We start from the raw sequence: 12,587 nt of genomic DNA on the forward strand, positions 1-12,587 counted from the left end.
AATGTAGCGGGCTCTCGGAGTCGGGCTTCAAAGGGGGCTCTCCTATGGTCAGGGATCATGCACAGGATCTCTCTCTCTCTCTCTCTCTCTCTCTCTCTCTCTCTCTCTCTCTCTCTCTCTCTCTCTCTCTCTCTCTCTCTCTCTCTCTCTCTCTCTCTCTCTCTCTCTCTCTCTCTCTCTCTCTCTCTCTCTCTCTCTCTCTCTCTCTCTCTCTCTCTCTCTCTCTCTCTCTCTCTCTCTCTCTCTCTCTCTCTCTCTCTCTCTCTCTCTCTCTCTCTCTCTCTCTCTCTCTCTCTCTCTCTCTCTCTCTCTCTCTCTCTCTCTCATCCACTGCTCCGTGGTTCGCCTTAGCAACCCCTCTCCACTGGGTGCTCCGTTGGCTCCTTTTGTACGGTCTCTGCTGCTCCTGCTGATGCCCTTCAGCTGTGCCTTGATGGGCAGGAACTCCATGTATGGGCATACGGTGATTATCTCCACGGGTTGCAGCTGTGGCCCCTTGGGGCGCAGGAACTCCATACATGGTCCTGCCAAAGACAACACGGGGCAAGAGAGAGACAGCAGAGACAAAGCGAGGCGAGATATACACTCCATTTACCACTGTCCCACACTCGCGCATGGGCTTAGGCACGGGGCGGGCGCCACAGGGTGAAGAGGTCTTAGGAAGGACTGTGAAGATGTAGCCTGAAGAGATGGGTTTTCAATCTACAGCGGAAGATCGGTAGTGACTCTGCAGTCCTGACAGTGGGGGGAAGCTCATTCCACCAGCGGGGCGCCAGGACAGTGAAAAGCCGTGACCGAGTGGCGCGGCCGTTGCATCCACGTAGAGGTGGCGGTGCCAGGCAGGCATCCGAGGTGGAAGAGCGGAGTGATCATGCAGGGGTTTGGGGGCTAACCATTGCTTGCAAGTAGCATTTAGTTTGTTGAAAATGCCAGAAACAGTGTCCTCCAAAACATCAAAATAATCATTCAACCAGCTGTGAAGATGATGTAGGATAACCTAGTGATTTGTAGACGAGGGAGAAGGGACGTGATCATAGTGAAACAATGCATCTGTGGCGGTCGTTGGGGAGATTATCTCCGGTGATTGCACAGAGTTTGTGGATTTACTCACCCAGCTCTGCTCATCACAGAAGGCGATGAGACAGTATATCAACAGTAGCCATTCCATTTTGACCATTGTGGCTAAAAATGACTGAATAACGCCACAGAAAAAAGTTGGCAGTCAAGCCTACTGCCGACACAGCTCTGTTTGACGTGCGTAATTCGGGTTGCCAGGTAAGCGACTGGCCCGCACTGAATGAGAGGGCAGGCAGACGAGTAGAGGCCGCTTGAGTGCGAGGTGGGCAAGATTCCACGAAGGCTGTGGGGTGTGTGGATGGGCGCTGGTGCCCAGAATGGATATGGGTGCGAGATGACTCATCTTGCCAAAAAGCTCCCAGAAACAGGACAGGCACAGGTCTTAGCAGATAGCCATCCAGGCCCAAAGTTCACAGAAGTGCCACTTATGAAAGTACACTGGAAATTTCTTTTAGCTCTTTGGAATCCCTGTTTTATTGCAAATTAAGACCATAGGATGAAGCCTCAAACAGTGGTGTGCTTCCATGTGATTGCTTCAGAAAAAGGTCCAGAAATTAAAAATCCTCAAATAATATTGAGAAATTGGCCAACACTCATTTTATGCATCCATTTATTTCTTATTTTTTTAGACAGCCTGTTTGTGTGTGTGTAGGTTTGAACATTTTGAGGGAGAGCTTTGGTCTGTGTGCATCAAGGACACAATTTACTCTCTCCCACATAAATGACACAGGTTAGGTTTTGACCCTCAGATGACTATTACGTCCTGTTCATGTGTGGATCATAACCTCAAACACAGCAGTAGGTACTAGGCGTATAGAGACTTAAGAGTTCTCCATATGGCAACCATGTTTGATCCCCACCTGTGTGTGTGTGTGTGTGTGTGTGTGTTTCAGATAGTGTCAGCTGTGCAGTACTGTCATCAGAGGAGGATAGTGCACAGAGACCTGAAGGTAAGAGGCAGCCTACTCTACTGTAAAGGGTTAAAGAGTGTGGTGGCTCCTTTTCATGTGGGTGGATTAGGACCAAAGCCTGTAAAAATATGATTTGGACCCAGTGGTGCAGCTAATTCCTATTCGGTCGCTGATTAAAAAAGCACATGAATACCTTCAACACTTACAGGACTGTCCTGATTTGTAAGGGGGGTACCCCTGTTAATAGAATGGTGTTTATTGTGATGTTCAAGGTCTAGTATTTAGTTTTGAGCTTTAAAACAGTGCTAAATGGCCATAAAAAATCGGTAGCAATCAAGAAATTAGATCACATGATAAAAGAATGTTCAGTGAAGAGCAGTGATTTGGTCCAAACAAATTGCTTTTCTACACCTTCCACATTGTCATTCCCCTCTCTCCATCCCTCAGGCAGAGAACCTGCTCCTGGATGCAGACATGAACATCAAGATAGCAGACTTTGGCTTCAGTAATGAGTTCACCCTGGGCAGTAAGCTGGATACTTTCTGTGGCTCTCCTCCCTATGCTGCTCCGGAGCTCTTCCAGGGGAAGAAGTACGACGGGCCTGAGGTGGATGTCTGGAGTCTGGGGGTCATCCTCTACACACTGGTCAGCGGATCGCTACCCTTCGACGGACAGAATCTAAAGGTGTGTGTGTGTGCGCATGCGTGTGTGCGTGCATGCAGGTGGTCTGGTGGAAAGATGAAAACCCAGAAGGTCTGTTATCTATGTTAATTCTGTTTATCATAGTCCACACCACCACTTGACAGAACCTCTGTCTCTGTGTTGTGTAGGAGCTACGAGAGAGGGTTCTACGAGGGAAGTACCGAATTCCTTTCTACATGTCCACGGACTGTGAGAACCTGCTGAAGAAACTGCTGGTGCTGAACCCTGGTAAACGAGGCAGTCTGGAGGTAACCAGACCTACACCCTGAAACAACACTGTTACTATATGTACAACTAGAGCATAATGGAGCATAAGGTCCAGTGGTTAATAGGTTCAGGCTGACATTGCATGGTCTACCTCAATGCCGCTGCAGCAGCAGACACAAGGTGTGATGAGCTGCCGAAATCCACCACAAGGTGGTGACGAGCTGTGAAGGATGTTTGAAAAGAGAATGGTTTGCCTTATCAGCTTGCCTTGTCAGATAGATGGATGATGATGAAGAGTGGAAATGGTTTAAATATCAGGTTATTTTAACGAGGACCAAGCAATGGGACCAACTCCTATCTACTCTCATACCATCATCACGTAGCTCAGTGCAGAGAAGCAGGGAAATGTTTTTCCGCAATCTGACATAAATAATTGCGAGACGGCTTTAATCATGCAACGTATTGATTACAGAATGAATTTAGGGATTTTCATGCGAGACAAGAGTAAGGATTTTGGGTTTCAGTGGGACTGAGACTGGATAGAAAAGTAGCCTACAGTTGTTATCAGGGACGTAGGAAGTATATTTCGTGAGGGGGTGCTGCCTAAAATGTTGTGAGGGGGGTGATGATGTCTTTGGATAAACCTTAATTTAGAACAAATCATGTCTTCATGGACACTTCATAAAATGATGTCAGACATGGAATTTATGTAGCAGTGTGTTCGCGAAATTGCATATTAATTAACTCATAGCAATATAATTTTTCTCCGTTGATTCCGCCCATTTCAGCAGTAGGCTATATGGACACAGCGTGCTCATAAAGCAAAGTTTTGTCATTGATTTTACGCTCTAGCACCGCGAGTTCACGTTGAACGTATTTCACAAGATTGAAATGAAGGCTTTCATGAATCAATCAAAAATGTTGTTGTGACGAGAATAAAACAAATTATATTTTCACTGTTTTACTGCCCGTATCCAACAAGTAATTTATAGTTGCCTACTGTCTGTATTTGGCTGTTCTTTTGCGCCCCTGTCCATCATATCATGTACCATAGTTGGCTACAAATGAATACTTTTCATATAGTTGTCATTTCATTGCTGTAGCCTTGGACAGTTGTTGATATGTGAGACATTTATGATCTGTAGGCTACACATTTTGATTCAGCTCCTGTGTGCATTTACATTTACATTTATGCCATTTAGCAGACGCCTTTATCCAAAGCAACTTACAACAATACATTTGTTTAAGTAAGTGAATCATCTATCCAACAGTCATCATAAGACAAAGTAATCAATGCTCACACCAGGGGCCATAGGCAGTCGTAATGCCAGTAGGCTACTTTATTTTTTTTAATTAGCAGGAGAGAACTTGTACAGGGGGGGTAGCGGGGATGAAGAGGTCTCTAGGGTTGGGGTTAGTATAGGGGGGGTAGTGAGGGTGAAGCGCTCTTTAGGAGGGACTGTTAAGATGTAGCCTGAAGAGATGGGTTTTCAATCTACGGCGAAAGATCGGAAGTGACTCTGCAGTCCTGACAGTAGTGGGAAGCTCATTCCACCAGCGGGGCGCCAGGACAGTGAAAAGCTGTGACCGAGTAGCGCGGCCACTGCATCCACGTAGAGGCGGCGGTGCCAGGCGGGCAGCCGAGGTGGACGAGCGGAGTGATCTAGCCGGTTTTTGGGGGCTAACCATTGCTTGCAAGTAGGGAGGGGCTGTTCCCTTTGCCACCCGGTTGGCAAGCACCAGGGTCTTGAATTTGATGCGAGCTGCTACCGGGAGCCAGTGGAGGGGCATGACATGGGAGAATTTGGGGAGATTGAACACCAGACGAGCGGCAGCGTTCTGGATGAGCTGCAGAGGCCTGATGGAGGAGGCGGGGAGTCCGGCCAAGAGTGCATTGCAGTAGTCAAGGCGGGAGATCACAAGTGTTTGGACCAAAAGTTGTGCTGCTTCTCTGGTGAGGAATGGACGTATCCTTCTGATGTTGTAGAGGAAGAATCTACAGGAGCCTGCTGTCGCTGTGATGTTCAGGATAAGGGGTTGTCAAGGATCACCCCAAGTTTCTTGGCTGTATGGGAGGAGGTCACAGTAGAGTTCTCTACTGTGATGGAGAGGGCAGGCTTTCCCTGGGAGGAAGAGCAGCTCAGTCTTGTCAAGGTTGAGCTTTAGGTTGTGGGCTGACATCCAAGCAGAAATGTCTGAAAGACATGCCGAGACACGTGTTGCCACCTGTGAGTCAGAAGGGGGGAAAGAGAGCAAAAGTTGAGTGTCATCTGCGTAGGTGTGGTAGGAGAAACCTAGTGAAGAAATTACAGAGCCGAGAGATTTGGTATAGAGAGAGAACAGTAAAGGCCCAAGGACAGAGCCCTGGGGGACACCAGTGGTGAGGGGTCGTGGAGAGGACAGCGATCCTTGCGAATGGAGGTGTAGCGTTGATGTGTCCTCCTGATGTAGGAAATAACAGGAATGGGGAGAAAGCACATTGTGATTTTTATAGAGGGAGAGGGTTAGTGGGAAATGTAGGATACAGGTAGGCTCAATACACTCAGGGTAATTCTTTTTATTTTTTTTATCAAAGTAAAATTAAAATACTTAGTAGTATGGCCTTCCTCTCGGGACTCCACAGATAGACTCCTATGTCTTCGTGTCTGGAGTCTTCGTGTCAGGAGGCTGTCACAGAGGCTGTCGCTCTGCGATCATCATGAAATAAATGCAGATTCTGTGATTGCTGATGACTAGCAGGGTAGCATCCCCTCCCACCTGACGATCAGTTAACGACCAGACAGGTTTCACCACTCACTCAATCCCAAATGTATTAGTCGTGGTCCAGGGTGAGCAGGAGTTAAATACCTTTCAGGATAGTGTTTTGGCCCTCCCACTGGAGATTGACAGCACTTCACAGCTAATTGACTTCAAATAGATGGCTTTCAATAGAACCTACTTAAGGCAGGATAGCCAAACAAACAACTCTTAATAGCACTCTGATTAGAGACAAGATTAAACCAACTTACTCAGACTGGAGAACAGGCTTCAGACAGGATAGCCACTGCTAAACAAACAACTCCTAATAGCACTCTGACTACAAACAAGATTAAACCAGTTTACTCAGACTGGAGAACAGGCTCAGACTGGAGTGCATGCTTGAGCTCCGCTTACAACAAGCTCAAATCATTTTCCATTAACAAACAAAAGCGTGACAATTTATCTAGCCACTAGACAGTCTTTTAGAGATACAATTTGAATGCTGAGCACAGTCCAGCTCCTCCAGAACAGTAAAGTTCTTCATTTAACAAATTCCGTTGCAAACATTGATTTTACTGTAGCCAAACTGTTGCATATTTTAGAGAACTTTTTACATCACAAAAATAATAATATGGTTGTGTTCATTTATGCAGGGACGTAGGAAGTATATTTCAAGGGGGTGCTGCCTATAATGTTGTTAGGGTGGTGAAGGCCCTTGTACCCAGAGAAAATGTTGCATATCACCTGTTAAACAAGCAATTCTGGTGACTTTTGATGGGAGAATAACATAGTGGTTAGAGAGGGCACCCGTCCAGACCTGATAAACAGCTCTGATCATGAGTATATCAGTCCCAACTCATCCAAACCTGCGCTACAATCCAGCAGGAGCCTATGTCAACGCACACCACTACACAAAGTGATCGCATATAGACTTTAGGAGTAGTCTAACCAGTGTGATATCTAGACTACCAGAGCGCAAGTTGCTATCGGTATATTAAGGAGTGAGCTAAGACAGAGAGAGTTGTAAATACTTACTTATGACAACTGCATCGTAACATGGCAACGTACGTAACATTAGACCGATCACAAAACTATGACAAACATCTCTGCTGCGATAAGTGGGTCGTTGATGAGCAGTGAATTACAATATAGTGGGAGTGGGGGAAGGTGTGGAGTGGGGGAAGAATTTGTCAGCAAATGTGGGCTGATATTACAGTCATCTTTTGCTGTCCTATATAGGTTGTTATTATTAAGCATCACAATAGGCTCTGCCAAATCCATGCACACGTTATTGGAAAGCTGACGATCGGGCAAACTAACAAAATCAGCAGGGGATCAAATAATTATTTCCCCCACTGTAAGTATGAAGGAAGTTGTTGCTCATAGGGACAGGTGCTCAGTTACAGACTTGTAAAGTAGGTTGCTCAAGGTTGGCAGGAAGGTATGAGAGCCGCAGGGGAATTTTCCTGGTAGATTGATATTCAATAAGAGTCCAGGTTTTTTGCCCCTGCCTGTAAAAGGGACGTGTCCCCAGGAGTTGGAGTTTATTGTAATGATGATGTAACTCATATGTTATTTTTCACTTACAGTGGGGGAAATCATTATTTGATCCCCTGCTGATTTTGTTAGTTTGCCCGATTACAAAGAAATGAGCGGTCTATAATTTTTATGGTACTTTTATTTTAACAAATAGAGACAGAATATCAACAAAGAAGTCCAGAAAAAACACATTATATAAAGTTATAAATTCATTTGCATTTGATCGAAGGAAATAAGTATTTGATCCCCAAGCAAAACATGACTTAGTACTTGGTGGAGAAACCCTTGCTGGCAAGCACAGAAGTCAGACGTTTCTTATAGTTGGTCACCAGGTTTGCACACATCTCAGGAGGGATTTTGGTCTTTCCAGATCCTCTCCAAATCCTGAAGGTTTCAAGGCTTTTGCTTGGCAACTCGAAGCTTCAGCTCCCTCCACAAATTTTCTATAGGATTAAGGTCTGGAGACTAGCTAGGCCACTCCATGACCTTAGTGTGCTTCTTCTTGAGCCACTCCTTTGTTGCCTTGGCCGTATGTTTTGAGTCATTGTCATGCTGGAAGACCCAGCCACGACCCATCCTCAGTGCTCTGGTTGAGGGAAGGAGGTTCTCGTCCAAGATCTTACAGTACATGGCCCCGTCCGTTGGCCCCTCAATGCAGTGAAGTCGTCCTGTACCCTTAGCAGAGAAACAACCCCAAAGCATAAAGTTTCCACCTCCGTGTTTGACGGTGGGGATGGTGTTCTTGGGATTGTAGCATTCAGCATTTCTCTCCCTCCAAACACGACGAGTCGAATTTATGCCAAAGAGTTCAATTTTGGTCTCATCTGACCACATCACCTTCTCCCAAGCCTTCTCTGAATCATTTAGGTGTTCATTGGCAAACTTCAGATTGGCCTGTACATGTGCCTTCTTCAGCAGGGGGACCTTGCGGGCACTGCAGGATTTCAATCCGTTACGGTGTAGTGTGTTACCAATGGTTTTCTTGGTGACTGTGGTCCCAGCTGCCTTGAGATCATTACCAAGCTCCTCCCGTGTAGTTCTGGGCTGATCCCTCACCCTTCTCATGATCATCCTTACCCCACGAGGCGAGATCTTGCATGGAGCTCCAGGCCGAGGGCGATTGATGATTATTTTGTATTTCTTCCATTTTCTAATAATTGCACCAACAGTTGTCTCCTTCTCACCAAGCTTCTTGCTGATGGTCTTGTAGCCCATTCCAGCACTGTGCAGGTCTACAACTCTTACCCTGATGTATTTTGAATGTTCTTTGGTCTTGCCCATGGTGGTGGAGAGGTTGGAATGGAAGAGATTGATTCTATTGACAGGTGTCTTTTATACCCATAACAAGCAGAGATTAGGAGTACTTTCTTAAAGTGACAGGACTAATCTGTGTGCCTCATGGGCATATAACCGGTCTGTATGAGCCAGAATTCTTGCTGGTTTGTAGGGGATCAAATACTTATTTCCTTCGATCAAATGCAAATGAATTCATAACTTTATACAATGTGTTTTTTCTGGACTTCTTTGTTGATATTCTGTCTGTATTTGTTAAAATAAAAGTACCATAAAAATTATAGACCGCTCATTTCTTTGTAATCGGGCAAACTAACAAAATCATTATTTCCCCCACTGTATATGGTTACACAATTGTTGTAAAATACTGCAAAATAAATCAACCTGTAATGAGGCCTATACTTATCCATTATAAGGGATCATCCCTTGTGTCCCTGAATCTATGACCTTCCCATTGTTGCCTCTTTAACGCACTTTCAATATAGACATTTTATCAGTAATACAAACAACAGTTGTTATACATGATACCATAAAACACATCATTGTCCGGTGAGTCGCAAATATTTCCAAGTGGAACATAGTCCTCATATTGCCAGGGGTTTTTCTTTTTTAATGAATGGAGCAGTGTTACTCTCGAGTAGGTGTATGTCACTGGGTCAAACAGGTTTTTAATTTGACTTCCATGGTCCAAGAACTGTTGGAGCTCGAGAGTCATGACTGGGAGACTAGACGATCTCGTCGTCGTCTGAGGGGGCAGAAGACTTATTGTCTTCCTCCTCCCAGTCAGAAACAGGGTATAGGTCTGGAGGTTCTCCAACTCTGTTGACTGCTATCGGCGCTGTCCCTGCTGTCACACTCATTTGCTTAACTGTACTCTGTACAAAGAAAGATCTCGAGAGGCATTATACAACAAAACATTAGTCCTAGCACTACAATCACTATCGTAATCATTATTCCCATTTTTGCCAACATTGCTCCCCACTTTCCAAGGGTGTTTTCCAACCAGTCGATTTTCCCAAAGTCTGTGCCTGCATTGTCTTTCACTTCCTGTCTCAAGTTTTTTAGTTTAGTCATTGCTCTGGCAAAACTTCCTGCAGGATCAGTATTATTAGGAATGAATGTACAGCATTGGTCCCCAAACATTTTGCACACCCCACCTTGAGCGGCCATCAGAAAATGTAATGCCTGTCTGTTCTGCCATGTCATTCTACTTGCTCTCCTAGGGCTGATAAGGCATCATCTGTATAATTGATGAACCTCTGTTGATTGTAATAGATGGCGTTTATCCAATCTACATTTTTATTTATCGTGAGCCAAAGGAAAATTGATTCAAATCCTGCCAGTATCTGGCTTCTTGCCTTGTACTCGTCGGGTACTCCTCTAGGTACACCTATGGCATCTATATAGACTCCGGGGTCTGACTGATATGCCCTTTTTCTCCTGCTTCCTTGCTTAACTTCACCCTGATCTGGTCTAATTTATTCCCATCAAAATAGTTACCGACTGGACTAATTTAACTCGAGCACATATCCCTGACCAATCAGTGGGTAATGTCGCCATTAGCCTTTCTCCTCCACATATCCAATAGTAATCTGCCACTGCCTCATAAGATTCCTCAGAGATTTTGGTCCATATTGACATGATAGCATCACGCAGTTGCTGCAGATTTGTCGGCTGCACATCCATGATGCGAATCTCCCGTTCCATCACATCCCAAAGGTGCTCTGGATTGAGATCTGGTGACTGTGGAGGCCATTGGAGTACAGTGAACTCATTGTCATGTTCAAGAAACCAGTTTGAGATGATTTGAGCTTTGTGACATGGCGCGTTATCCTGCTGGAAGTAGCCATCAGAAGATGGGTACACTGTGGTCATAAAGGGATGGACATGGTCAGCAACAATACTCAGGTAGGCTGTGGCGTTTAAACGATGCTCAATTGGTACTAAGGGGCCCAAATTGTGCCAAGAAAATATCCCCCACACCATTACACCACTACCAGCCTGAACCATCTGAATGTCGCAGCAGAAATTGAGACTCATCAGACCAGGCAACCTTTTTTCAATTTTCTATTGTCCAATTTTGGTGAGCCCGTGCAAATTGTAGCCTCAGTTTCCTGTTCTTAGCTGACAGGAGTGGCAGCTGGTGTGGTCTTCTGCTGCTGTAGCCCTTCTGCTTCAAGGTTCGACATGTTGTGCGTTCAGAGATGCAGGCTAACAGGAATGACTGCCCTATCTGTCTCACTATGCCATACCCTGCATGATTTCCTAAGTGATCTTTATAGCATGAACCATCTACAAAATGTGTCTCTTCTGCGTCCACTAAGGGTGTTGATTCTAAGTCTGGTCTTAACTTGGTGAATGTTAGCGAGTGTGCTATACAATCATGTTCTTCCCCTTCATCTGCCAGTGGTATTAGCTCAGCTGGATTTACTGTGCTACATCTCTTGATAGTGATGTCTGGGTATGTTAATAATGACAAATATGACAGGTTCCTAGCCTGCGTTAAAACAAACCTTCCCTGCTCTAACAGTTCCACTGTCTTGTGATGTGTGTATATTGTTATTGGATAGCCCATTGTGACTGATGAGGCCTTCTCATAGGCATAGTGCATGGCCGCCACTCCCTGAAAGCATGGCGGGTACCCTTGACTGTCTAATTTGGTGCTATAGTAGGCTAGGGCTTGTTTTTTCCTACCACTGCTTGTGTCCTGTGCTAGCACTGCTGAAGCATACCCATTTCTTCTATTTGCCACATATAACAGGAATGGTTTGTCCTAGTCTGGCACGACCAATGCCGGCGCCCGTTGCATTTCCTTTTTCAACGTCTCAAATGCTATTGTTGCATCTTTTGTCTAAGTCAAAGGGGCTTTTAAGTTCTGCTTATCAGCTGTTTTCATCAGCTCCCTCAGGGCTGCTGTTTTTATCGCATAGTCCTCTATCCAATCTCCACTGAATCCTGTCATTCCCAGAAATGTCATAATTTGGCCCACAGTTACTGGTTTTGGTGCTTTGTTTATGCCTTCTAATTGTCCTGGTGATATTGCTTTTGACCCATGTGCTATTGTTCTTCCCAGATATTCGACCTGGGGTAAGCAATACTGCAGTTTTGTTTTTGACACCTTGTGTCCCCCTACTGCCAATTGTTGGAGAACTTTTATGGAGTCCTCATGACACTGTTCCAACGTGGGTGGACAGATTAGCAAATCATCCACATATTGGATTACATTGCTGTTTAGCTCCAGGTCTTCTAGATCAGCTTTTAACACCTGGTTGAATACATGAGGCGAATGTTTGAACCCTTGAGGTATTCTAGTATCAGTGTATTGTTTTCCTCTGTTGGTAAATGCAAACAGGTACCTACTTTCTTCTGCCAATGGTACACTGAAAAAGGCTGAGCATAAATCTATCACTGTATAGTATTTGGCTGTTGGAGGGACATTTGTTAACAGTGTATGAGGATTTGGTACTCCTGCTGGCCAATCCTGTACCACATAATTTACTGCTCTTAGGTCATGTAGCAATCTCCATTTTGACTTGTCTGCTTTTAGAATTGGAAGAAGGGGCTTTGGAATTGGAATTGCACGGGCTGTTTGTTCTTTCTAAGACTCCCGCTGCTATCAATCCCTCTATTGTTTTGCTTATTCCTTCCTCAGCTTCAGGTTTCATAGGATATTGGGCTTTTCTGGGTAGCACATTATTATGGTTAGGGATTATGGTTATAGGGCTTGCTGATTTTACTAAGCCCACATCAGTGTCATGTTTTGACCAAAGACCTTCTGGAATCTGTTTTTCCATGTCATCTCTCAGCTGATTGTCTAATTTCTCTTTCACCTGAACTTGTTTGACCCGTATGGCTACTTCCTGTGGTATAGGCATGGCACATATTATTTTTATGAATTCTTTATCTGCAGAATGTTTTATCAGGGGGTTTATTGGAAAGAAACAATCACTTTTTGATTGGTCCCAAGTCTCTTGCTCTATACCCTTTGTTTACCATTAATGACACATGAGGAGCGGCGTTAGATACATTATACCACTTCTGCATGAATCCTGATTCGTCCACTTGCATAGCTGCTCCCTGTTTTCCCACTATTATGTGACATTATTGGGACAACCAGAT

At 44.9% G+C, this 12,587-nt stretch overlaps 1 protein-coding gene across 1 annotated transcript in view; it reads left to right on the plus strand.

Moving 5' to 3' along the window:
- LOC310824043 (serine/threonine-protein kinase MARK1-like) overlaps nucleotides 1-2,959 on the plus strand; it is a gene marked incomplete at both ends in the record, with an annotated part of 89,229 nt that extends 86,270 nt beyond the window's left edge. Inside the window, 3 exon segments of the mRNA XM_083696934.1 lie at nucleotides 1,971-2,027; nucleotides 2,436-2,672; nucleotides 2,819-2,959. Coding sequence (XP_083553060.1) covers nucleotides 1,971-2,027; nucleotides 2,436-2,672; nucleotides 2,819-2,959 — 435 coding nt within the window.
- Between the last annotated feature and the right edge of the window lie 9,628 nt (nucleotides 2,960-12,587).

This window comes from Argentina silus (assembly GCF_951799395.1).
Source record: "Argentina silus genome assembly, chromosome: Y".
NCBI classification, from domain to species: Eukaryota; Metazoa; Chordata; class Actinopteri; order Argentiniformes; family Argentinidae; genus Argentina; species Argentina silus.